Raw genomic sequence first — 27,723 nt, forward strand, 5'->3', positions numbered from 1 at the left:
TTAAATGAATTAGGTTTATTGAACTTAGAGATGGACAACCTTATAAGGACAATAACAAGCAAAAATAGAAATAGGTTTAAATTACAACACATGAGAATAAAATTAAATGTAAAGAAGACTTTCCTCAGTCTTAAGAGGGATAAATGGGTTGCTAAAGTAGAAGAGATCTCTCTAGGATGGTTTGAGTGTGCTTGGGGCAGACCTGGATAAACTGCAAATACCTGTCTCCAGCCCACACTGTTAGGAGGAACTACCTCAAAGCACTTCTTTAAATGCAAAGTTGAAAATTAAGAGGCAGCCAATGGCTCAACTGCTATAATGGGCCCAGCCTTGGTCAGAAGGAAGCTATTCCTGGGTACCAGCTTTGGGGGACACTAGCAGCAACCCAGGACTTTCCTGTACGGGATACAGCACAGATCTGATCTGTGGTGCAGCCAAACTAATACACAGGTGAGGGGATGCTTTCTATTCTCCCACTTTCAGCACAAATAAGCCCCTGATAAAGTATCTAATCTAAGTAGATGGAAAAATTGGAAATTTGAGTGTATGGCACCCTAAGCTGTTAATGTCTGTTCTTGAACACTATCCCAATTCAAGCGTTTTTCTTTAACTAAGGAGTGATGTAGCATGGAGGAAAAAAAGAACACAATGATTTTCCCTATGACACTGCTGATTAATAATCACACGGTCAGTTACATGTAAGTTAATTCTTTAAATTTAATCAGTCCTTTATAAAACTTCCCAATTAATTAGTAAAAGATGGCTTATTTTAATAGCCTTAAACATTGGTTGCTATTTAAACAAGACATTCTAAAAAAAAGCAATCACATAATAGTTTATAGTAATTTACATGTGGATGGTATACATTTAGATACAGAGGTAGAAGTTCACTTTTACAACGTTTCACTAATACACATTTACCAAATTCAAGGCACAAAATAGTTTGCTTTACAAAAAAATACTGTAAAAATGTCATTTGCTGTTCTACAATGTGAATAAAACTTCCCAAAGAATCTTTACACCCTTCCATAAGTACTCCATAGTATATGATTTTCCCCCCTCACTAAGCATAGTTGGCACAAAAATGGGGACTTTTTAAAATGCAGAAGTTCCCATTTTTAGAAACTGTTTCTTTGCAGAGCTGCTGTGTATTCTAGATAAAAGTCCATCCAAAGAAATGAAACACAGCAACTTCCTGAGGAAAGGGCACTTTCTGTATGCAGCAAAATTCATAGGTAGAAAAATGTATGATCCTTTTTAGATAACTAGGTCTCCAGAGTAATGGATACTTACAGCAAGATTTCAGAGAGAAAATTTAAAATTCGGCTAACACGTCAGCCATTATGACTTTAAGAAAGAGACCTGATCACCTTTACGGTAGCAATCAAACATCATCTACTTCAAAATGATGGAGATTTCAAAATTCCTTTTTAAAAGAGCTGTACATACAAACACCATGAAAAAGCCACACAGGCTTTGCAAAACTGAAACTTAGAAACCATGAGAAAATATAGCACTATCAGTCCTTGAAATTGCAAGGGTGTCAATTGGCTAGAGTTTAATTACAAGAATTAATAAACTCTACGGGAATTAAGAAAAACCACACATGTGAAACACACTGTAGTTACCATCTCTAGACTTTCTGTTTGTTAAAAAGAAAAAAAAAAATGGTAGCCTGGAGATGTCACACAGCGCTTGTCTACAAGAGCTGACTGGTGTTAGGCTTCTGCCTACAAAGGACCCCGCTGGCAACAACTGAAGCCCACTCTCGCTGATTACATTTTCCCAGTACTCTAGTGGGTTAATTTACACTTTATTTTTTTTTTTTTAAGTTGATTATAAAAAAAAATTCAACATGGATTTAAAATCCAGAGAATGTCAGTAATGCTGATGTGGATCGGACAGAAACATCTTGATCGTCTTCTGATAGAAATGATATTCCATACAAAAAAGATCCTCAGATTCCATTTTTTGCTTCATTATTGTTTGTGGCTTGTTTTCTCTGAGCAATAAAGGGGTACATACACTTGTCCGCTCCTAGGAACCGATACATGCACACAACCGCTTCAAAGGGGAGGATGCTGAAAAAGGAAAGCCAGGGTCGTTAGCCAAGGCGAGACATCTCGCGTTACTTAAGTTGTGGGGGCGGGCAGGGAAAGAGCCGAGGGACGAGGGGAGCCCTCACAGTTACCTCTTCATGAAAGTCACGATGTACATGAGGCGGGGTGTGCAGATCATGGGCTGGTCAGTGAGGATGGCCTTCATGGCCTGCTTCACACAGTAATCGGGCTTCAGGGGGGGCAGAAAAGGCTCAATTTCTTTCCTGAAAGTTATAGATTCAAAAAACGAAATTAAGAGTGAACGCAAAATAGGGAAGACTGGAAATATATGTCAAAACATTAACAGTGACGTTATGTGAGTGACGGGATGTTGGGTCCATTTTGTTTTCTTCATTGTGCTTTCTGTATTTTCCAAATTTTCCTACTATGAACATATTTTATTTGCACAGCCTGGGAAATACGTTTAAAAAAAATACAGCAAAAGCGGTCTACTTTTCTGTGAAGTGAGAAAGTCATGTCTGTGAAATGCCTTCAAATGTATTTCAATTTATTTTTCTAATTTTTTATTTGAATAGAAAAAGGAGAGAGTGTTTGGCATAACAAACACTAAAAACCCAAACAAGACGCCAAACTTTTAGTATTAAGTGTAGTTAAAGCGACAGCGTGTGAACACTGATCTACCCTTTCTGAGTGACATAAACGTCAGCTACAGACGTTCCTGGATGCCTGACTAAGGAAAGCCAAGGTATTTTCTCTGAGGGGTCTCTGAAATGAAGTGCATATAGACATCCTACCTTCAGCTGAATTCATTAAGTTACACAGTGAAATGACCTAATAATGTGATTTATTTCTTTCCCTTTTCATTGTCCCACCACAGCTTTTGGCCCCTGCTGTGATGCAACATAGGAAACAGGCGCCTCAGATGCTCAGCAACTGGTTCCTAAGTACATAAGAGGGAAAAAACAAACCAATACACACACATGTGCGCACACGCGCACACACACCCACGCACGTGCACATGGGAAAAGATGCAGAGTGAGTCTGCTCCTAGTGCAGACTGGAGTCCACCCGCCTGAGACTGGAATGACCCAGATCACCCTCCACCTCCTTCACGGCTTGGTCAGGTTCAGGATGTGTTAAGAATGGCCTGACCAACAGGGAACTGGTTTGGTTATCTTCCCTTGCCTTTCAAATTCATCCAAGCAAAGATCTCACAGCAAGCATGTCTTCACAAGTATCCTCTTAATGATTCACGGTTTTGTTTATTCTGCTCAGCTCAAGTCAGATTCGACTTGACATTTCTATTCCCACATGCCTCCTTTCAAAGTGTGTGGGTATTTTATTTCATTTTTAGTAAATCTAAATGGTTCCTTTCATTCTGTCAGAGTGAATCTAGCTACGTACACTCTCTACAAAAAAGGAACTTCCAAATCTGCAGTCTAATCTGCAGGGTCTTTTTAGCAGAAAGGCTGTGACTCTTCTGTGACAGTGACATTGTTTTGTATCCAAACCAAAGTCACATATATTTACTAACACTAATATTAAAGAAAGGGAATAACTCCTAAAGAAGCAGCTTCTACAGGAAATCCTGGGTATCTGTCTTCTCCTTGCAGCTGCAGGGGAGCCATTTCCCATCTGATGCTTCTAGATTGACTTCTGCAAGCTAATGTCAGCCCCGCGCTCGTCAGTCTTATACAGCTCAATTTTACACACCCTGACCAATGAAAACTATAGGTTAGCCATGAAGTGGTAGTTATTAAAGCACAAGGCTATGTTCGAAGACCCAATCCCACATATTCTCCCAGGATGGAAAGATTACTTTTAAAACAGGTTTTTGTCAGTAATAAGACAGATTCTCACTGACCTGATTCGGCAGCCTCTGAACATGCCAGTGTCTACAAGGTAGGGGCAAACCAACGTTGTTTTAATTCCGTCCTTTTCAGCAGCCTTTAACTCATGGCTCAGGGATTCATGAAAACCCACGACTCCAAATTTACTGGCACAGTAATCCTGAGTTAGAGGGAGGGAGAAGAGAAATACTAAGGATGTGCACAGATGCTGGACCAAACCCGGGCTTCCCTGGTCCCATTTCTCTGGTTACATGTTGATACAAATGGCTACAGGTGACTAAGGAAAGGAAAGGAAAGCATTTTAAAGGACAGTTATCTGATGTGGTTCAGTGCAGAAATAATAGTTCCAAAGCAACAGCAGAAACAGATGAATACTTTTTGCCACATCAACGAAGTATCATATTACTTTGGGAAGTTACCACAAAGGATTCTATGAAAGTTAACAAGCTCAAGTTAAAAACAGAGAGAGGTTCACTTTGAAGTGTCTGGAGAATTTACAAACGGTCTCTTGTTCAGTAAAGGAGACTGAAAAACCAGTTTCTTTAGGTTATAAGTCGTTATGATCCGATTTTCTTTTTAGGGTAAAGTAAAAATGAAAACGATAACTACACCTTGTAAACCTAAACTGGAACTTACCCTAAGGACACACAGTATAGAAAGTAAGTTCTTCCCTATCACCCAACTTCAAATTTAGGAATGGAAATGCAGAATGCAGAAGCCATTCTGTGTCCTTTTGTGCACTTGCCCGGGATGATGTTTTCAATTTTACGCTACCGACACCCATAAGACGAACGGTGAAGAACCGTACCCACACACACGCCTTATAATTTGAATATGGGGAAGAACAGGGTTCGATTAAGCCCAGTTCTACAAACTTAAAATGCCAGACACCTCACATCTGCCGTGCCATCTCATCCGATGAGCTAATACAAGATAGCTCACTTTTGGCAGGTTGACCAAAACAGAACGTCAACCTTTGGCCTCATTTATCTGTTCCCCGTGGCACTGTCACTGCCCTCCACGTTTCACTCTCGACCCTGTGCCTCCCCACTGTCACCAAGCAGAACTGCTAAAGAAGATGGGGCATGCTGAGGACTGGCCCATGTCCTTGTCTTGCTGCTGCTGCTTTGTCAGACTAGTGTAAGTGATTTTACAGGCTTTTAACAGCTGGCCTGGGTTACTTGGAACACTCCACCACGAGCACAGAGGAACAGCACTTCGTGGGCTCTCATGTACGGGCTCAGGTACTCTTCTCAGGGTTTTGGTGTATTCGTCACGAGACAGACCGACTGAATGAAGGGAAGGTTTTATATTTGACAAACCTCAACTCCAGCAGTACTGAACAGTCCCAAGGAACTTGCAACTGTCACAATGTGGCCATGATTAATCTCCAGCATTGTAGGAAGAAAAGCTTTAGTGGTCTGAAAGAAAAGTAAGATTCCAGCTTTAGAAGTGACATTATGAGTTTCATCTCAAACCCAATCCAAGATCATGAAACAAAATCTTGCCCACGTAATGTTACATTTCCCCATTTGTTTAAAAATATTTTACATTTATCAGAAAGAGAAGATCCTTTAAGCGTCTGGTTAACTTACCACCGTAGCATTGGCATGGCAGGCCTATTATAAGCCGTGACCAACAAGACTGTAACACAAGAGCTTTTGGGGACAGTGTCCAGAGATGAAAAGAAAGCCATTAGTAGAAGGCTCTTTATCACCTTTCAAGTGATAGTTATCTGCTAATCTAAACTTCTCCCAGGTCAGAGATCTCTTCATGCTCATGACACTTTAGCACAACCATCTCACGGTCTGTGAGGGACCTCCAGCCTACCCAGGACTAGGTGCCTGGTACTACTGTTTATTTTACACGGCTATGTCTAAATAGTAAAAGACCCAAGAATGAAGAGAAATTCCAGCCTCCAAAGCTTTACCACCAAAGTGGACTAACAGGAGGCAAAGTATTTTAGGATGTCAAAAAACAGGGCAAAAGTACAGAATCATTTTAATGAAAAATGTGCCATAATGCTGACTCTTCACTGACAAGAACTTGTAGCATTCAGAACGACCACACTCCACTGCAGAGTTTACTGAGGAGTGACTTTCTCAAGGAGGCAGGTGACTGGCCACTCAGGGTAGCAGAGCACGTGGCAGAAGTTCCGCGACAGTGGACCCAGAGGTGGCATTGGTTTCTTATTCACTAAACTCTCTTTTCCCTCTAGCTCTCTTGCCTTCAAGATGTAAGGCTATATTTAAAAAAAAAATTACTTCAAATTACTTAAGATGATCTATTAACTACTCTACCAGGCTCCCAACAGTTTTATAACCTGCTTCTTAAAAGAAAGCAGCAAAGAGCAATCTGTCTACTGTTGAGTTATCTCCCACTGCCAACACAGCTTCCCATGATTTATGAAGTTAAAAAACCCAAACACTACACAGTGGACTTAAAGAACAGTTGCATTCCCTTCTGAGAGGATTTCCTGGCTGAGAGATCACTGAATTTTTGCATAAATATCTAATTTGTTATGATATCTTCTGCATGTACAAGATCAAAACCAGTCATTCCATTAATTTTGAAGTTTTTCCACGTTCCAATCCAGGATGCATACAGTTGCCAGATGCATCTTTGTGAAGCATCCCAAGGTCTTCCCCAGTGTGAGTCCTGATCATCACACAACCTCCTGCCCCGCTTCATACGTGATTTGTCTGGGCCTCTTCACTGTTGTTACCTATGTCACACTTCTTCTCACCTGTAATGTTTTACTCATGAGCTCTTCTCTTCTCTGACAATCCACCCCCAGTACTCTCCTACATACAGCTGGCCCTCCATATCTACAGATTCTGCACCCGCAGATACCGAGGGGTGACTGTAATTCAAAGTACAATATTAATCACATATTTACATAGCCTCTTATGCTTTTCAAAGTGCTCATGTCACCAGAGTCTCCCAATAATTCCCTATGGAAGGTGTTAAGCCTTTACCTAATATTATTCTAGCCCACACTGACTTTGCCCATATTCCTTTAAGACATATAGTTGGTACCATTCACCGTAACATATAATTCTGTTTCACGGTGTTTTAATTTTGATCATTTTATATTTACTTGTCTGGCTGCCCCAGACTAAACTGGGAGATGTAGATTACTCTTTCAACTATTAAGGGGGAACTACTACCCTGTGACAGGAAGGAGGAAGAAGGATGTGAACAATACTTCTTATGTATTTCAGAAACCTGGCACCCTGTTGGGTGTAAGACACACAGTTCAGCTTGGTTTTATCTGCTTGTAGTAGTAAGTGGGAATGGTTAGGGTAATTATGATAGCAATTATTATCTTGGTCTGCTTGATAGGCAAAAAAGGCAAGACCTGGTACTTCAGGTCATTATAGGTTCAATTTTTGGCTTTACAGCTTATATATGGCCATTATATCACAGAATTGCAATAAAGTAACACCACAAAGAAGGTTATATATTCCAATCTAGACTAGAAAGCATATCCTTAAGTAATCAAGTCTGTAAGTCTCCTTTTAGTATCTGGTTATGATTAATTGTCCCCAGATTAGCTAAACAGTATAAAGTTTAGTCTTGATGTTATCCAGAGGTCATTTCTAAGGATTAAAAGTTTGCCTAGTCTTGGAGAACGGGGATAGATTTAACACGAAGGCCCTATTTTTAAGTTCTTACATAAGTGGAAGGACTCAATATTAAATCCTAAGAAATTACACACAATATAGAATACCAGTAGGCACTTGCTACTTGGTAGCCTGACAAATCTGAATCGCTGACTGTGCTCGTTCACATGGCCCGCGTCCACTCTGACTCTGGCTGGCGGCTGGCCCTGACCAGGAACACAGACAGCAAGCGGGTTGGCTCTAACGAATCCCCCGCATCGTGTGCGATGTTGCTGCCTGCAGGCGTTAAACGACTAATCCAGATCCCCAAGCCATATCAAGGTAGGTGACAGAAGATTAACAAATTCCTAACTGTTTTTTAAGTTTAGTTTGTTGCAAGGTTCTGAAAATGATTAATGTTCCCTCCCCTTCCCCTGAAATTAGTCTGGTAATGTTAACTTGTTCATTCAACAAGCATTCCTTGAACAGCTATTACATGCAGATGCTGTACTATGATCTGGCCAAACAATGATGGGTAAAATGGGAGCTGGTCCCCTTCCTGTCTCTAAGGAGAATTTATACTCACCAGCACTTAGCTGTGTTGAATCAGTACATCAAATATAAAAGAGTTCTCCTTTATCCTTCTCAAAGGCAGGGTAAAGGGTGCATATTCTGAAACTGTGATTTGGGTCTGCTCCCCCCACTTCCGCCCCAAGTAGTCTGGAGGGACGTTAAAGCTACTGGTTTTGTATTTAAAGGAAAAAATAAAAAGAGAAACAAAAGAATCTAAATATGGCTATGTGACTAAAATTTTTTTCCAATTGTGGGTTGTAAACATATTTTTTCAGGGAAATATGCTTCCCTTTAAGTAACTAGTGAAGTGTGACACAGATTTGCTTGTTTTAATATGAAGCTTTCTTTTGAGAGGGAGGGGTTAGTTTAAAAAAAAAAGGTAGTGGCAGGCCAAAGCTTCATATAAAATAGGGGATTCCTCTCTCTAATCAGGGACAACTTTGGCCATCTGTATACATGAGATCCAATGTTCCTTGCGATTTCTACATTCTAAGACAAAGGCCTATACTCTTCATTTAGAAGGGCTCACCAATTATAGGTCTAATGCCACAGTTACTACCGCCATTCCTAACAACGTGGAGAACAACAAGCAAGATGCTGAGGAAACTGGAGATGAAGTCAGCTATCCGAGGCCCCGGTCAGCCTTGGAACCCAGACTGGTTGTCTCCCCAAGCTGGTGTCAGACACTCAGCTCCTACTGTGTGCCGGGCAATGGCGAGGCTGAGATAAGGGCATTCCCATCAGGACCACTCAAGTTTCTTTGCAAATCTGAATTTCCAGGGTTCAGGCTGGAGCCTGATCCACGTGACTGAGCACTAGGCTGTTAATCATTTCCTTTGCTGCCTGAATGGAGTCAAGCAATTACCGCTCGTGTGTTATTTCCACAAGCAAACTCCTGCCTTATGTCTGGGGCACATTACCAAATAAACTTTGATCAACGCTAATTCTATTCCGTTTTTTACAAGAAAAATGCAATAAATGGGTGGCTAGAAAGCATCACATTTTCAGGAATTTTCCCAAGTAACCCGACTAGTTTTCTTTTCTAATTACTCTTGCCCTCAACAGTCTGGTAGATGACATCTGAGATAGCACAGCATATTCTGTCCTTGACACAGTTTGACAGCACAAAGAAATCTGGCACTTTGTAATGAATTATTAATGTGCACAAATATTGTAGCATGTATGAGATGGGGACCAGCAAAAGGTGAAGTGCCCGTTGCCATGACACCAGTCAGTTCAAGCTAAGGTTCGTGATCTTTAACTTTGTCTCAAAGAGTCGCTGGGAGAACACAGAGGCAAATCTGAAGTGCACGCTCCAATGGCTTAGTATAAATTCACGCGTGTGCTGCCATCGGTGAATCTGAGAGGGGCGACTCAGATTCCCCACCGAACGCCAGGACTGCAGTGGTATCTTAACTGTAAGGATGGACTATCTAGGTCAGGAGTTACCACTAGTAAAGGGGTCTGTAAAGGAAGTACATTTGATCAGTCACCAGAGTTAGTTGGTGCCAACGGTAGTTGGCAAGGTTAGCTAGATGCTTAACCTAAGTCACAGAATGGCACTCCATCGCTATGCCCTCTTATTCAAATGTCTAAGAAACAGGAGGACACCTAGCTTGCCATCAGGAAAATATGGCTGACTCTTGATCGAGGGGGTGTCAAACTCAGTAACCAATATACACCAATCGGTATGTTCAGTGAGAGAATTTAGAGTTCAAAGGGACCTGGGGTTATCTTACCTGCAAAAGAGAAAACTCTTAATAATGGACTCTGGCTAAAAAGTGTTAACGATAGACCTTTGATTACCTGTGATTAATTTTATCACATGACTCTTAACACCACAATCTGCCACCAGCTGACAGGGTTGCTACGTGACTAAAAAGAAGAAAAAAAAAAAGGAAAGAGGACATTCAAATGGACACTGACATTCCTATGAAACATGCTTAACAAGTCTACTGTCTCCAGACCTCCTCAGGGTTCCTCTTCAAAGCACTATGCACTCTGAAAGATAACTGTAAAGGTCATATTTATAATATAAACAAGAACTTCTTAAACAGAAGTGTGACTGGACATAGACATGACATGTCATATCTCGAGAAATCTTTGAATGTTAGGTTTACGCCAAATTAACTTCCAACAGTTCCAACCCTCCAGATCATTCTTGGTGCTTTTAATGACAGACTGCAATGCAGAGTCTGCAGCTGCACTGTCAGGACAAATTAGCCTAAAGTTAAACAAAAGAGAATGTGAAGAAATGTGGTATCCGGCAAAGTCTGACTTTTGAAACTTCGAGATTGATGACATTTTAAAGGTATAGGTAAAACACTCAGAATGTGTTTTCCATATTTGTAAGCAATTTCAGGTTACCGAAGACTAAGGGAAAAGCAACGTTAAAATTCACAGTAGGAAAAGGCCTCATGCTGTATTTTTGTGCGTTTGCATGACTGTCCCATGGTCAATTCAAGAAAAGGCATCTCTTTAAAAGACTCATTTTGAAGTGTTTCTCTCTCATTTGAATGTCCAAGAAACAGGAGACTTCCATTTCCAAAGAGGACCATAAATCCGACTACAATGGGAAAAGGATTAACACCATCAGCACACATATAGGACAGTTTTCTGATGTATGTTTAAGGGTTTTCAGGATCTCCAAACAACGGCAATATATATAATTTGAAAAAAAAAAGAAACAACAACCAAGACTCCACTGAACACAAGCTCCCCAAGTGGACGACGTTACGCACCCTCCCAATGGTTCCACCGCTCTCCTGGTGTTGTGCTGCTTCTGTCTGTGTTGCTAGGAGAGTAATTTATCTTCATCAGAATCACAAAGGAACACACTGCTTATTTACAAGGCTAAAATGACATCTGGTGGCATTCTTCCCTGAAAATTCAGCCACTGCTCCTGGAAAACTATGACTCAACAGTACACACTACTGAAGGCACCGAAAATATAGTGAACTGTGTTAAAAAGGTTAACAGGATAAATCATCATTGTGTTCAAAGATTAAAAAAAATGGTGACATACCCCCCAAGATAACCTGGGAAAGGAATATACAGCTAAATAAATATTCTCAATTCTATAGACTTACAGGTATCTGCTTAATATATATACTGACCTCCAAACTTTAGAAATTTCACTTTGACTGTAGAAAGTGTTACTTGAAATTTTTCATTACAAAATTATCTTCAATTAGGAAGTAAAACCTAAATCTATATTTGTTAGCAATATACTGACTTTAAATATTTTAGTTGCAGTCGACAGCAAAAATTCTGAAATTCACATAATTGGATGGCAGGGATTTTTTTTTCTTTCCTATTTGGGTGTGTTTGTAGAGAGAGAAAGGTCTCCTGACAAACTGTGCAATGGAGCCTCAAGATACTGAAGCCTGAACTACTCTCTCAGACTAACAATGTTCGTCAAGATCTCCATCAGATTGACACACAATGTTCTCTCTTAGCTACAGAGGAGAGACTAAAGAATACCTCATAATCATCAAATTCATACCAATGCCACACCTACTAGCCTTTTTATTATTATTTTGAGGCTACAGGGATTAGTTTAACATCTGGAGGCATCAGCAGTTAATACTTAACACACATGCACAAGTATCCTCCTACAGCTGCCCTGCAACCAAGAAGCTAATAAAAGAGCTCGGCTCTTCAAATGAACACCTAGATGATGACACCATTAGTTATTCAGCAAAAATTAATGCTTCATTAACTCGCCTTCCCACTGTTAGAGTATGAGATGAATCCACCCCGAGGCAGAAACTCAGATATCAACATCCCCTTACATTTTAGTTTGCTTTGCAGAAATACCAGAAAGGAGGTGACTGAAAACTCAATCTGTCTGGGAAGTACACTGGCCTTTAGAGTCCACAAACTATCTCCAAGGTTTCTTGGCTCAAAACATTATGACCACTTATATCCAATAATTCTTTCTTCAATTCTTATCACGCGTTCAAAATACAAGTCGTAACACTGAGGTATTACTTGCATAACACTCTTGTAAATGACTCAGTAAGGCATCAGCTCCATTAGCGCAGTGGCCAGCATCTGGTGAGCACTAAAAATATCTATTCATTGAACATTTATATGTTGTCATGCCTGTGCCTTTGAAAATAATGTAACTTGAATTCATGTATTCTATGAAAAAAAAGTACAAATTATCTGCAAAACAATCATCATTCTTCTGTGTTTTACTGGAGTCCTTGGAAGCTCAATGTGTTAAAAGAAACAATGAAGGCTGAATGTAGTTTCTGAAATGCTGTTTTCCGTGCCCCTCCCCCTGGTTGAGTCCTAGATGATCAAAGGAGTGTTCTGTGATCTCCCTCAAGCTCAGGCCCCTCCTCCTATTTAATAACTCTTTATGGAATAATGAAAAAACTCACAAAATTGCAGCCAAATAGTCCCCTCAACAACAGGTTGTCATTAATCCCTTTGCTTTGCCCCAAACTCAAATCACATCTCAGAAAATGTAATAAAGACGGACCTTCCAAACAGCATAGGCTTCAGTTCCGCTCTAGTGACCAATAAGCACCTCCAGGAGGTAGAAACGCGTACTGTCGAGCTCAGCCGCTGCTCAGGCCATCTGAAGGGGCAGACTCCTTCGCCCTGGTTCCCACAGCCCAGCCCAGCGATGTCCCCCTCATTACCCTCCGTCACCCCTTATATTTCATGTGTGTAAATAGTTCAAATTCTTCCCTGCTTTCTACTTTGCTTACTGTGGAGTCTTTAAAAAAATTAAAATCTTTGCCTAAACAAAACTTAAATATAATCAAGAGGTTACTCCTGAAAACTTATTTTATTCTTAAGCACACACTCTAACAACTTAAAATTTACTCACTATAGATGAGGGTGTATGAGGTACCAATACGTGTGAGGCATTTGTGAAGCTTTTAAAGAAATTTAAGCCACTTTTCTATAAATCAGCAGTCCTCAAACTTTGCTACACACTGGAATCACCCAGGGGAGGTTTTAGCACTGGTGCTCAGGCCACATCCCAGGCCAATTACACCAGGGAGGGATCTGGGCATCAGGAGACACTCCAGGTGACTCCAGTATGTAGCCAAGTTTGAGAATAGTGTTCTAGAACAGAGCATCTCAGTCTCAGCACCACTGACATTCTGGGCTGGGTAATTTCATGTCGTGGGAGGGCTGCCGTGTGCATTGCAGGATCCCTGGCCTCTAACCACTAGATGCCAGTAACAAACCCACCAGTTCCGACAGGCAAGAATGTCTTTCAGATGTTGCCAAATGCCCCTGAGGGGGAAATGGCCCCCATGAGACCCACTCTCTAGAAGGAACATGCACATTAGCAGATCAAGTTCCATATAGACCAGTGATGATTTTTTTCTAAGGTCTACTTCTCATATGTAGTGACATTTTTTTTAGGTTTGGAAGACAATCTGGGCTTTAAAAAAAATCACAACTTAAATTTGGGCTCAAATGCCCATCACTTTTAGTTTATATGTCAATACCATCAAACCACCACTCCACTATAAATTAAGAAATACCTTGGAAGGATAATAATGCCTAGAACATGCCAGAGGCCAGCAGGGGAGGAGGGCAGCACAGCAGGCAGGGTCCCCTCCCTCTGCAGTGTATTTCCTGGGCAGGAAGAACGGATCTCTTCAAGGCATCGCCTCGACTTTGTGCCATGATGCTCAGAGCTTTGGGAACTCCATCCTGGCTGCAGTGACCAAGGGGAATAGTGAGCAGGAGGGCACCCAGACTCTTCCTTTCAGACACTGCACCGGAATTCAAATCAAAACAATAAACCTAGACTAGAGTGGACCCCGGGGTGAGTTGTCTGGCATTTTCCTGGTCTACAAGATTCCTAAACAGCTGATTAGCTCAGGAAAAAAAAAAAAAAAAAAAGGCAGCGGGAAGGAGAATATTGAGAAAGTGAGAAGGAAAATAAGTATTCAAGAACAGTTCCTCCTTAAACTTTGAAGTGCATGAGAATCACCCGGGATCCGAATCAAATGCGGATTCTGATCCAGTAGGTCTGGGAGGGGCCTGAGAGTTTGCTTTTCTAAGGTGCAGCGGTCGGGTGATGCTGTTGCTGCCACTCCGGACCACAGGCTGAACATAGGCTTTGAGCGTGAGCCCAGCAATCTGTCTACTCCGAACCTTAAGGGGCTTCAGATCAGCTTCTCCTAGAAATTCAGCAAAATAGGCAGACTAACAGTTCCCCACCCCCTCTCCCGCTGGTGTGCTTTGACCCAGGATATTAGGGGTTGGGAAGCCCCATTCTCCACTCCCCAAACTCTTCCCCCAACAAAGCTTATCAGATAAAGGCCGAATGTCAAGACGCCCCAGAGCTTCGCATGGACGACGATGGGAGTTCACAGACTACGATTTTTAGCACCAGCACGCTCCTCTGCTGTGGTTTGAATGCTTGTGTCCCCCCAAATTCATGTTGAAACCAAATGCCCAATGTGATAGAGTTAGGTGATGGAGTCTTTAGGAGGTGATTAGGTCGTGAGGGTGGAGCCCCCATGAAAGGGATTAGTGCCCTTATAATAGAGGCCTCAGAGAGCTCCCTCACCCCGCCTACCCTGTGAGGTTCAATGAAGAGACAGTCCTCACCAGACGCCAAATCTGCTGACCCTTAATCTTGGCCGTCCAGCCTCCAGAACTGTGAGAAATAAATCTGTTGTTTATAAGCCCCCAGTCTGTGGTGTTCTGTTCCAGCAGGCCCAGTGGACTAAGAAGCCCCATCCTGGTTAGAACGAGCTCTCAGGAAGAGGTCTTGAGGACCTCACCATCCTTCCTCCTCATCCACAGAGGCTCTGAAGGCTTAGTTTTGAAGACAAGGGATTTCCACCCTTTTTGCCTCAGCATTTACCTTTTCCATTTTCCACATTTACCTTTCTGTTTTCTTGCTTTGGTAAGCCTGCGAGAAAATCTTACCTAGGAAAAAATTACCCCTTTAAGAATCAGATGCTTGGGCCCTAAGTTGGACACCATCAGCCGGCCAACACAGCACAATTTTAAAAATCCGTTATTAGCATTTTCAAAGGCAAATCTTATGGAGTTATCTGGAATTCTGATCCCACAAGATTATTATGTAACACAATAAAGGTTTTTACATTTTCCAGGAGATAAGCTTAAAAGACAAACAAACTAAACTAAAACTACACTGTTATTGACATTTGGCTACCAAGCATTCATGGAACTTTGTCCGGCCAGTCCTTCTGGAAGAGCCCTTTTCACTCACCACTTTTCGTGTCCAGTTTGTCAACGCTGACAGGCAAACCAGGAAGAGGAGGAAGGAAGCCCAGTGACCAAGGCTGTCCCCCACTATTCTCAGTGAAGCACCCACCTCAGACACGGACCACGGAGAATTACGAAAGAGGCACCCCAGAACACACGAATCAGGCTTTGGTAATCAAATTCTAGTGTGGTATTGGTTCTTTAGTCTAGAATTTTACATGCTTGTCTAATTTATGGAGCAAACTTTCCGGGGATATTAAGCTAGGGTTAATTAGTCATTGCTAAACTAACCATGCTAATAAAAAAAAAAATCAACATTTGAAGTTGGATTCTTACATTACACCACAGGGCAAAAACATAAATGACTCACAGGAAAATCTGCTAGCAGCTTTGAACACGTAGCCCAGGTAAGTATGTGTAGGGGTTCTAAACTAAAGCCCCAGGACGAGGGTCTGGCTCCTGATGTCTTCCTTCCCCAGTGACGACCTTAGGCAAGTCCCATAACCTCTCTGGGTTTTTTTCCTCATCCATAAAAATGGGGATAATGGCTCTACTTAATTTAGAGTTGCTCTGAGGCTCAGATGAGAGAAGAGTGTTTACGAAAGGGCTCTGTAACATTTAATTGCTATATAAAAGTACAGTAAACGCACACAGGCTCATTAAGCATCTATTTATAGGCTATTTTGGTTACAAGTGCTATCTATTTTTGGTTCTGTTGTTTCTTCAAGTTCCTGCAGTTCCCGGTTCTTACTATGTATGGCTCGCAGGCTGCCCTCCACGCAGTGCCAGACCACACTTCCCGCAGAAACGCAGTACCTGACTACTGCAAGAAGCCTTAAAAACATATTGCTAAGCAGCTGCCGCCCCCTTTCATCCAGAATTCTAGATGATGCTGGGAAACTACAACAAAAACACTCTCCAACAATGCTTCTTTTCTGATCTTTTCTTTAGTTCTGTCTCACTAGAGCAGAAAACAACTATTTTAAAATATAAATAGAAACTACAACGCTCGATGGAGAGAGTCCAGCAAACGTAAAAATACTACAAGTCAGTACAGAACTACTTTAAAGGAATTCATTAGACCTGATGTTTCTCTTTCCCAACAGATTGTAGAACTGTTCCGTTTAAAAAAAATCCTTGAGAAATCAGTAGGGGCCAGTATGTTAATCACAATTTGCAGGTGGGAAAATTCAGGCTTTGCATTTTAAGTTTCACTTGTCCTCAAAATACCCATGTGCTTACATAAGTTACACCACAAATATTTTCCTGGTTACACTGATTTGGGAAGCGGTTTTTGAGCCCCATTGTTTAGAATAACACTAAGACGCTGAACCATGTTAATATTCAAAAATTCCAGTGCCTAAGCTATTAGAAGGCAAGGCAAGAAATCCACATTTTATGCAAGCAGCAAATGAGAGAGAAACACTCTGGTTTCCCCAAACCAAAAGACACCAATGTTCGAGATGCTAACACCGTTGCCACCTCTCACACATCTTTGTGTGATCTTTGAGAGTTTCACAGACCAAGCAATGTTTTGTTTCCAAATGTGAATTCACTGTAAGTGGCTTGTCAGTTGGGCTAATTTGACAGCACTCAAGGTTGTGGCAGTAATTGCCCTTCCTTGTTAAATATTCTAGCAGCATTTGCTGCAGTGTTGAAAGTTTTATGATCATTATGAGAGGATATTCAATTTTTTCCCCATGGTTCACTTAATTTTAGTTTCAGAGCATTTAGGAAAATGGTCTCTGACAGGTGTGAACTTGAGTTTTAACAGAATTGACAAATAAAGTAAAAAAGAAAAAGGAATTCAAGAATGGGCCATGCTGGGTAAGATCAAGTAAAAGATGTTAGCATTCCTTCTGTTGAAAGGGGTCTGCTCCAGTGCAGAGATGGTGTAAGCCTCCATAACCCCAGACAGCCAGGTGACTGGAACTGGCTGGCCAGGTGTATCATGGTAAAGGTGATTATATCCTAAGGCCACGCTCTGACACCGTTTCCTCCGAACAGTGGTATCCTAACACAGTGTTGGGTCACAGTACAGGCAAGTTCTCTAAGGCTGCCCTGTGATGGGGACCAGCTGTATGCTTTACCTGTCTACTATATATTTTCAAAGAATGAAAAGACTCCATCCTGAGTTACTTTCCAATTATGCTTACCAGGGGTCTCAGCTTAAAAGGAGTTTTTAGGTCAGTTAATAGAAACTAGAAGGGGTTAGTTCTTTGAATAGCTAGTTACTATAAGTAACTTCTGAGATAAGAAATCACTAATTAAACCAAGAGAGATTAACACATTTTAATCTGATCCCTGGAGTTACAGGCTCAAAACATTGTATGTAATCCATGAGTTGAGGCAAGAATAGTTCCCTATTTCTTAAGGACTATCAGAGTTTGTCATACTCCAAAGATTAGCTACAAAAGGCCCTTTATCTTGGGGAAATTATTGGTTGTGTGTGTAGAAGGAAATAAGTTACAAATCCACCCAGCCAGTACGCCCCCTAGTGGAACTTCAGCATAGTACAATTTGGGGGTCCAAAAACATCCTGGGTGTTTAGGACTTCACACAGGCTTGAATGGACTTTTCCAGGTCCGGTGGCTCTAACTGCACCATAGTCACAGGTCTTCCCCAATCATTCACTGAGCATTCCAAAACAAGCAAGCTAGCAAAATATGTCGTCTATACCTCCACCCATAGAAGCAGCTATCTAGATTAGACAGACAGAGGCAAATTGGCTACTTACCATAATTGAAAGAGGCTTAATTTTAGTTTCTGAAAGAACTAGAACAGAAATTTTAGACGGATTTGCTATTAATATTCCTTAACTCAAGAAAAAAACCTTAAATAATAAAAAGGGGTTTCCTACTTAAAAAAATTATTCTAATTCCCAAGTGAGGTAATTAAGCTGCTTGAAAGGAATTTTCTGACTGCCATATCTGAGATATATTCAAGATACTTAAAGTCAATTCGCTAGAATTTGGCAAAGATCTTTAAAATCTGAAAAATGATTAGGGTAAAACAAACTTCAAAGAAGAGAATAAATTGAGAGACTGAGCAGTGAAGCATCTAGCCATAGGGTTGGTCGCTCTTTAGGCCCCAGTGACCCAACCCTGCATGACCGGCTAAGGACTGCGGGGCACTCTCCATTCAGTCTTGTTGAAAAAGTCATCCAATGTGTTAGCATCAGCACAGGTTAAAGAATGCTTCCACTTTGACACGTCTTATAGATTAATTTCTACTTGGGCAGATAATGGATAAAGCCCTGGATGTATATAAGGGAGAAATAATGAGGGAGAAAAGATCAAATACCAACTTTGTTTCCAGAAATCGAGATAAACAGCATAAAATCAAATGAGAGAGGGCCATTCCTTGAACCAGGAATTTGAGACCGTTCTACAAGAACTGCCCCCTTAATATAGAAAGATACTATTAAGTCAATATGACGATTTGGGGCATGTGTTTGTTCTTCTTTCTCAGGGCTAGTGACACATTTTGTCTCCACTCTTGGACTTCTTTTGCCTCCCAGTAAGACAGGACTCAAATGGCAGAAGAGCTGAGTGTGCGGCGCTCCTTCAGAGCACAGTGAGGTGTCCAGCCTGCCTGGAGTTTGGGATACGCCAGGGGTCATGACAGGTGAGGAGCTTGAAGGCGGGTGGAAATCAGCTGCCATGCTAACGAGCCTGGGCCTCACGCTGTGAACAATATGGTCATGCAAGGGTTTGGAGCAGGTTCTAGTCAGCATCATCTTTAAGTAGGCCTGTAACAAACTCAAGTCTGCTTAGACAACCCCAGGTTGGAGAGCAAAGGCTGGAAACAGGGAAAGAAGTTTGGAGACGCTTTCCAGAGTCCAGGCAAGAGGCGCTGGAAGTACAAGAGAGGAGACAGGACTGGAAAGGAGGGGATCAAAGCACATGGTGCAACAGAACAGTCAGGACTGGGGGACCCGTGAGCGTGTGCAGGATGGAGAAGGAAAGACACTGCTGCCCCTTCCAAGCCTGGTACTGGCCACACCAGGGAATTCGAGAAGGGGCCAACAAGGAGTTAGTTCAGTTTTGAGACTTGATGATTCTAGGGAATATGTGGAATAGCCAAGAGAGTTGTGTGAACTTGGCAATTGTCTTAGAAATCACAGGTTACCCAGCGAGAGGTGCACAGTGAGAAGAGGCTGGAGGACACAATATTACAGGGTCACTACATTTTGAAGGCAGAGAGGCTAAGAGGACGGCAAAGACAGGAAGAGACGCAGGAGAAAGCGGGCTTATAAAGGAAGCTAAAGCACTGGGGTTTCAAAGAGCTGGTCAACAGGGTCACATTCTGCAGAGAGAGTAAGCCGCATACTGGACTTGGCAATGACGGGAACACTGCTAGTTTTTAGGACGACATCGGTTACTGAGCAATATTTGCTAAGCAACTGAGATAACCAGACACAGATTCGAACACACATCAAAGATGTCGGGAAGATTTTTATAGGACGGTTCCCTGCTCATATCAATTATGTAAAGTGACATTTTATCATGTCACAGATGTGGATTTCGAGTAGGAACAGATTTGGGCCCAGCATGTAATACATCAAATATAGAAACTCAAAGTTTAAGGAACACGTGCTCTTATCTTGTGTTAGGAAAGAAGCCTCTGCAATGACCCTGCTAGGTACACAGTCCCAGGGGGCCAAGCAGTTGCCATCTAAAGAGACGTTTTACTCAGTTTTTAACTGTGACTACAAGAATCAATAAGATAAAATATCTTACCCCATATTAATTTACAGTTCAGTTCAAGACATAAAGTCTTTATTTCTAATGCTGAAACATTTGATTTTTATGCATATTATTTAAAACAGAAAGCAGATCGAGGACAGATGTAAAAATAGGCCACGAATTCCAAGTTTTCAGTAGCTGTCTTTAAAAACGGGAAAAACAATACCCTATAAAATATTTAGTCTAACAATTCTTAATATCATGGTTTGGAGGAGGAAGTATTGGCCAAAATAGTTTTATATGAATACTTCAGAGATTTTCATTTTTATTATTTTTTTAAAAAATTCTAAATCTAAGAGGCCTTGAACAAAACTAGGTTTCTCTAACCGGAGAACAGAGTATTTGAAATGAAAAACTAGTAAATCACATAAGAACTTAAACATTAATGATTAGAGACCCTTCATGAGATATTAGGCACAACCACAGCACTAATGTCTGTAAGTGCTACATTACTCAGATCTAGCTGGTGGGCTTTTACTTTTCCTGGATGGATTTTAACTAAATAGACTTTAGACATTTAGATATAGATAAATGCCTAATTCAGTAATTAGTATTTTAAAACTGTGAAACCTTTTAAGTTAAGTGGTCTATTAATTAACTACCAATTATCTTGTCTGACTACCGTATCAATAGAAGTAAATTACTGACTAGCTATTCGACAGATTCAGTCCTTTACCATGCAGAATTCCTTCAGAACACAAAAGGCCTGGAGTTCAATGCTTTTGCTTCCCCCTTTTGGTTAATCAGGGATCAATCTGCCGCTCACATGTAAGGGCCAAATTCAGCTCTTTGGTAAAAAAGGATCTACAGATAAACTTTGTGTTTTAGGAATGGCAAGCTAAGATTCCACTCCTCTTAAAAAACAAGTGAAGCAATATTAATATTTTGGGGAAAACAGGGGTTTGCATTTCCTGTATGGAGGCCAACTTTCCATATTTCACAGGAGCCTAGAGAGGTATTTTCAAGCTTTTACATCTCACTGAGATACAGACAGAGCCTAAGTGAATGGTTTTATGATTATGCCAAAGTTCAAGAGCACTGTATTGTCCTAACTGCGAACGTTGCACGACAAATTATCCTGACTAGAACTTACCCCAAATCTATCACTTCTTGACTGGTGACCAAGAGGAGGTTCCTAGGAGAGCTGCTGGTGGTAGAAGAATGCTGAAAGATGAAGTGTCACAGCAGACTGGAGGGCTGTGCAGAATAACGCCAAGTATTGTAAAAACTTCCAACGTGTAAGGAAATAGCATGAGATTAGGAAGCCAAGGAAGGAATTGCAATAGGAATCCTCTCCTTGAGGCCTGGTCATTGGGAAATACGAATGGTGGCCAAACATGCAATTTCAAGCTTGATTCAAACTGGCATATCAATACAAGCCTTCTCAAAGCTGCTGGCCTTGCACCAATGAGCAGAATTAATATGCCATAGTAAAACTGAGCATACAGGTGGGGCTGGGAGAATGGAAAAGTTGTGTAGGAAAACAAAAGGACATACAAACAATAATGAATGTGAGCCAGACCCATTTTGGAATCCCATCAATCTTACACAGCTCGAATTAGTCCAACACAATGCCTACCTTCTGAAACTCCAGAAGACAGACCCATGTGAGCATTCTCTGAATAGGTTATCTCCTAAATATTTAAGCAGAAGCCTAGCCTGTATTATCAAACATTTATTGAGTGGCTGAGGCGTAGAGCTCTGTTCCAGGCAGGGAAAATAAACAGATGTATATAACAAGCTGCCTTCAGACAGCTTGCTATCTACTTGGGGATTTCAAAGCACAATGTGTAAAAAGTTACACCAAAGAACACATACTATGCACCAAAGGATCAGAGGGGCAATACATGCTGCAAGAGATTAACAGAAAGAAGAGAAAAAGCCTTAGATAAGTCATGTAACTGCAGCTTCATCAGAAAGCAAGTGGCTGGACAAGATCATCTCTAAGGATCCTTGCAGCTCTAATATGCAAAAAACCAGAAAAGGGCTGGAGTGGGGAGGAAAGGTTATATTAATAATTTGACCTAGGCCTCAAAAGGTATACAGAGTGGAGGAACAGGGCCTTTAAGGCACGGGGAATAGCATGAGGAATGGTTTGGAAGCAGGAGCACCCACATCCTTCCAGTGGGAGTCCACACGGTTTTCTATTTCACTGCGTACAACTCTAACTCTGGGTCAGGAGCAACATACTACTTCTTATTTTATGAAAACAGACATGAGCTGCTACTTAAAAGTCTGGCCGAGATGATCTGTTCAAATGACTGAACAAGTCTTTGCTCAGCTGATCTACATTTTAAAATGTATGGGGCAACTTCCTTCCCCGCCTAGACACACTGGTTATTTTTTCTGGAAGGAAAACGGCACACGCCAATACATCTTTGAACAGCTACCACGAACATTTTTGCCTAAGAGGGCTACTGGAACGGAAGCCAAATTCAGGTGGCTCTTATACCATTTAAACCACCACCTCCTCTCCCCAAAAATCACTGTGAAAATTATAGCAAGTCTTCTTTTAAATTTTAGTTGCTAGATCTTGACTTCTTAAAAGGTTTATAAGTCTCGGCAAGAAGTCAGAAATTCCAACTCTAAAATGAATTTTCTGACTCAATATTGAAAATAAATTCTTAAGTTTAGATGCTTAGGGGAAAAACAGCTGGAGAATTCAGGAGCCTCCCATATTTTAATAAGAAGTGACGTCATTACTGTCAAGGCTTCCAAGAACTCCCTAAATTGTGTAGTTAAGCAACATCTCAAGGCAAAGTAAGGACTGTGGGAAGGTGATACTTTCTTCCTTGGAATACAGATTCAGTTCCACAATAATTTTTCTGTTGGAGATTTGACTCAGTTGTCTCAGAAAGTTAGTTTAGGAAGTAGCCTAATGTTAGAGGTACAGTTTATCAACTGATGTGCATTTTCAAAGCTAAACAAAATATCTATTTAAGGATGAGAAGTTGACAGAAATGAAATAGAGTTTCTACGGCAGCTTCTTTCTTACCATTCTTCAAATATGAAAACTACAGTCCACCTGCAATTTATGTCTGTCTTTTATTTCAAATAGTGGTTGGTTGTTTTACTCAGAACTACAGACACGAGATTCTTGGTAAACCATATTGTCAAGTTTATTCAGTTGTACTGGCCTTCAGTTACCTGATCCACTCTTTTGTCACCTGCTACCTGGTCTTGCGGACCCCGTGGCAGCAAGGACTTTTACTGTTCCCCACCCCCACTGCACGCAACACACACACACACACCCCCCAACCACACTTAAATTCCCCCAAACTGTACTTGGTAATCTTCTTACTCATTTAAAACATAGATGAGTTAGTGCACATCATTTATATGCTCATTTCTAGAGGTTTGGAAATGAGTTAAATAAAGTTCATGTTTAAAAATAAGACAAAAATAAGCTTCTTCCAGGATCAGAGAAGTGGTTTGACGTTCAAGGAGCAACCTTTGAATAAGCACTTCGAAAGCCAGATTAAGTTTTTAAGCAGTTGCTAAAAAATTAATGAGGTTTAATGTGACCTATTTAGGAAAAACAATTCTTTGTTGTCTCCTATTAGAAGGTTAATCCGCCTATGGAAAAAAACCCAGTGCCTATCTCCTTACCCTTTCTTTATTGGATCCTGTCTGCAAAAATAAAGAGGAAATACCATGGAGGGAGGAAAGCATAAAGTGTGTCAACAGGATACAGGTATAGGGGAGAGCTTCACACCTACCTGACCGAAGATAAATTCGGTTGAAAAACTAGGGTTAGTTTTGTCCCTAGAGCAGTAAAAGGCCCTCTCCTCTCATCCTCAGATGCTGCAGTAGCTCTGAGGGTTAGAAGCTGATATGCCCCTGCCCCCATACGATGACTCTGTGATCCTATCAGGGTGACTTCTGTCTTCCTGAGAGAGGCATCTTCTAAGCTGAGAAAGTTCTCAGATAAATCTAACAGGACAAGGCCACAGACCCTGTGGATAGCCCATGGATGTTAACTGACTGCCAGGGTGGCCTGACCACTCCCAATGGACCACAAATGCTGATCTCAGAATCTCTGGCACTTTCCAAAATGTGACCGAGCAGTAATTTGGAAGCCTAAACTCTGACTTTAGGAATTCATATGAACCAATGTTTTACAAACTCGACAGAAAGTAAAATAAACAAACCCAGGGTTTTATGCTCCCTCTTGTTATTTTTATGGCAATCTTTCAAACTAGTTCAAAATGTTCAGTCCTCTACCGTCTCAAGAAATACTGAATTGGGGAGAATAAAAGAAAACAACTATTTCATAGTAATCGGCACACACTGTCATTCACCGTGGGGGAACGGCAAGTTAGAAGGAAGCTCTGGTGAGAGAGTGCAGGTGGCTTTCAGGCTGGTCCCCACGTCTCCCTCCTTCCCCACAGTCTCACTGAGGAGAGCCCAGTAATGAAAATAAGGATGTTTATATTTACCCAGAAGTGTGCGTGGCAATTGACCATCATGGTTCTCTCAATGAGCTCATCAGGACATTCCAGAAGGTGATGCCCAGAGACCACGCCGGCATTATTGACCAGGACTGAGACCTCGCCAACCTCCTTGCGGACCCTTTCAGCCGTCAGGTAGACATTCTCTCTCTTCCCCACATCACAGGTATAGGTAAAAACCTGCAAGTTACAGTGGGGGAGAATTTCTTCCTCACCATTTCCAGCTGTCCTCAGAAGTCCAGATGAAGGGAAAAAAATGGGACAGAGAAAGGGGGGGGGATGGTGCAAAATGTGAGTCACATGGCAATCAGTAGGACAAAGATCACACAAAACAAAAATACTACAGTGAGTTTCAGATTTCTAACATGGTAAGGGCTGCCAGTGACTGAACTTACAGCTGCCTTCCTACCCCCAAAGTCTTTGGGAATTACAGCAATTTACTGGATAACTTTGCTGAGGGGAAAATCATGTAATTGTGACAAGCCCAATACGAGTCAGACCTCATGGGATCAGCTTCCTGGAGCTAAAGACACCTGGAAAGAACTGATCCCGGCCCAGAGAGTAACACTCCTTCCTCCCAAACACACACACTACACACTCTTCTTTTGGGGGGAACAGTGGTCAGAAGCAGCTCTTAGTCTTCGGTATGAGGAGCCTCAAAAGGGAAAGTCTCCTCAAGGCTCACAAATCAGGACTGTACTTGATAATCTGAATTCACTCAAAGCCAAGAAATGAGCCTAAAGGTCCTCGTGAAAAAGTGGAGGTCACTGGTTTGTTCCAACGGGAGTAGCTGAACTCACCTAAGAAGCACCCGCACGTAAACCAAGTTCACAGGTAAATATGCCATTTTACCACAAAGGATGGCAATTTAAAAACCAAAAGCTCTTCCCTGGTTTTCAAATACCTTTATTGTTTTGGTTTGGGCAGGGAGCACAAAAATCTGTATTTGCTACCCCTCCACACCACTGGTGAAAATGTAACATGTTTGACCTTTGATTTTGTGACCTAAAAGGCAGGTGCCAATAGTTTTGGTGACAAATCATCAATACCGGGGAGGCCCAGTGCCCATTATTATCTTCTCGATATAGTTCAATGTTTTCCCTGCAAATGAAAAATTCTGTCGAACAGCAAGAGCCATCACCAATTTCCTGGACCAATACTTATGGTCTCTGATTTGGCCATAAAAAAAAAGATTCAAATTGACTAACTCACATTCAGGTTAGTTAATAAATATACAGAAATACAGATTTCCTGAGGTTATCAAAAAAGTGAAATAAATTTACAACGCGTCTTAAATCCTTCAAGCGCTTCCCCTTAAGAGGCAGGGCATCTTTCAATGAGGCCAGTAGGTAACCAAAGCACTTACTTATCGCTGGTGACACAATGTAATGATTTTCTCGTGGCTGAACTTAGAGTGAAATCATCAATGCTGCCCTCGTCTAAGCGGTTCAGACCACAGTAACATACAGAGGCGCATCAGTCGAGTTTGAGAACAACTTCCCAAAGGCACTGGAGTTGCCCATCGCCAACGCGAGGGAGGCACTGCTTTAGGATTCAAACCAGTGGTACCAAGTTCCCTCTGCTTCCCTATCCTCAGAGGGCTTAGGAAACGCGATATTTGTCCCCAAAGAGACAGGAGCTCCGTTTTGACTAGGGTTTGGCACACTTTGCCCTCCTAACACGGAGGTGACCGTGTTCCTTTATCAGGGGGCAAATTCCACCCGCAGGAGACCGCAGGGTGGGGGCGTGGGGCGTGTTCTCTTCCTGCAGAGCGGGGCTGACCATGACAGTGGGGTTTCGGGGCCCCGGGGCGGGGGAAGCGCGCGGGAGTGGGGCGAGGCTTGACCCAACAATGCTGGGGCGCAGGTCCGAGTTACCTTGCAGCGCCGCGGCGTCGGCCGCCTCCAGGTCGCGGTAGATGTGGCGCACCATGCCCGCCGTCTCCTCGTTGCTCTGAGTGTTGATGTCCCAGAGCACCAGCAGCGCCCGGCGCCGGGCGAACTCGAGCGCGAAGAGGCGGCCCAGGCCGCTGCCGGCGCCGGTGATGAGGCACACCTGGCCCGCCACGCTCTTCTCCTTGGGCCGCACGAGCCAGCGCGCCGCGGCCAGCACGAACGCCCAGAGCACTTTGAAAGTGACCACGAAGAACTCCACCACGATGTTCATCGCGACGCCCCGAACCCCGCACGAGCCCAGCGCCCGCGCCCACCCCGCGCCGGGCAGCCCGGCTCCCGGCCCTGGGCGCTGGTCCGAGCGGCCGGGACGAGAAGGCTGCGCCCCGCGCCCGCCCCCGAGGTGCCCGCCGGGCTGGAGTGCGCGGCGCCGCTCCCCGCTCGCGCGGGCCACTCCCGCCCGGGCTCGGCGCGGTGGCCCCGGGCTGTGCCCGCCGCCGCAGCCGCCCGGCTCGGCGCCTCCTGCCGGCGGCCGCCCGTCCGGCCCGGAGCGCCCGGCCGGTCCCGCCGCAGCGGCAGTGACAGCCGCGAGTTAGGCGGCGCGGGCTGCGCTCATGGCCAAGCCGCCGCCGCCCGAGCGGCCCCGGAGCCGGCGCGGCGGCTCCCTCTCAGCCCGGGGGACGGACGCGCGGCGGAGACGGCTCGGGCCGGCCGGCGGCCGCGGGAGTTGTCAACTTGACCCAAGTTGCGAGAGGGTGGGAGAGTGGGGTGCGGGGCAGCGGGAGCGCCGGGAAGGGGCGCCTCGCTCGGCGCAGGCGAGCGCTGCCCCACGGCCTGCGGCTGCCCGCGCGGTCTCGGGTCCCCCTGCCCTGCACTCCCTGCGGCTGTCACTCGGGCACCGGGCTCCGCAGCGCCGAGCCGCCTGCAAGTCGGAGCGCTCCTGGCCGCCTCTGAGCGGGCTCCACGCTCCGCGCTATATAACCCGCGACCGGGAAGAGCCGGCGGCGGCATCGGCCCTCCCTCCGCTCGGCCCTCCCCGCCCCCGGGCGCACCCCGCCCCCGGCCCAGCCCCCCGCCCGCCCGTCGTCCGCCGAACCGCGGCGGGGCAGCCCCTCTCACATGGCCGTGGCCGCAGCCTCCAGCCCTCGTCGCACCTCCCTTCGCGGCTCACGCCCCCTGCCGCGGGGTGTCCCGGCCTCCGCCTGCTAGCCCCGGCGGTCGGCAGTGCTCCGGCCATCCTCCTCCCGCCGCCCGGTCCTCGCTTGTTCCTGTCTCGCCACTTTCGTTAACCTGGCGAGTCTGAGGACGGCGCCGCCTGCGATC

The 27,723-nt window shown here is 43.4% G+C and overlaps 1 protein-coding gene across 2 annotated transcripts; it reads right to left on the reverse strand.

The window, feature by feature from the left end:
• Positions 1-27,723, reverse strand: RDH10 (retinol dehydrogenase 10). Of its 2 annotated transcripts, XM_070222114.1 has the most exons (7): positions 27,520-27,723; positions 26,386-26,634; positions 24,497-24,732; positions 5,233-5,331; positions 3,925-4,070; positions 2,192-2,323; positions 1-2,081 (listed from the first exon to the last, which is right to left on the reverse strand). In XM_070222114.1, the coding sequence occupies exons 1-7, from the start codon at positions 27,635-27,637 to the stop codon at positions 1,958-1,960; spliced, it is 1,104 nt and encodes a 367-aa protein (XP_070078215.1). In that variant the 5' UTR covers positions 27,638-27,723; the 3' UTR covers positions 1-1,957. The 2 variants fall into 2 exon arrangements, with proteins under 2 accessions (XP_070078215.1, XP_005613209.2); XM_005613152.4 differs by lacking the exon at positions 27,520-27,723 and having other exon boundaries at positions 26,386-27,382.

Source organism: Equus caballus, chromosome 9 (genome assembly GCF_041296265.1).
Source record: "Equus caballus isolate H_3958 breed thoroughbred chromosome 9, TB-T2T, whole genome shotgun sequence".
Lineage (NCBI taxonomy): Eukaryota > Metazoa > Chordata > Mammalia > Perissodactyla > Equidae > Equus > Equus caballus.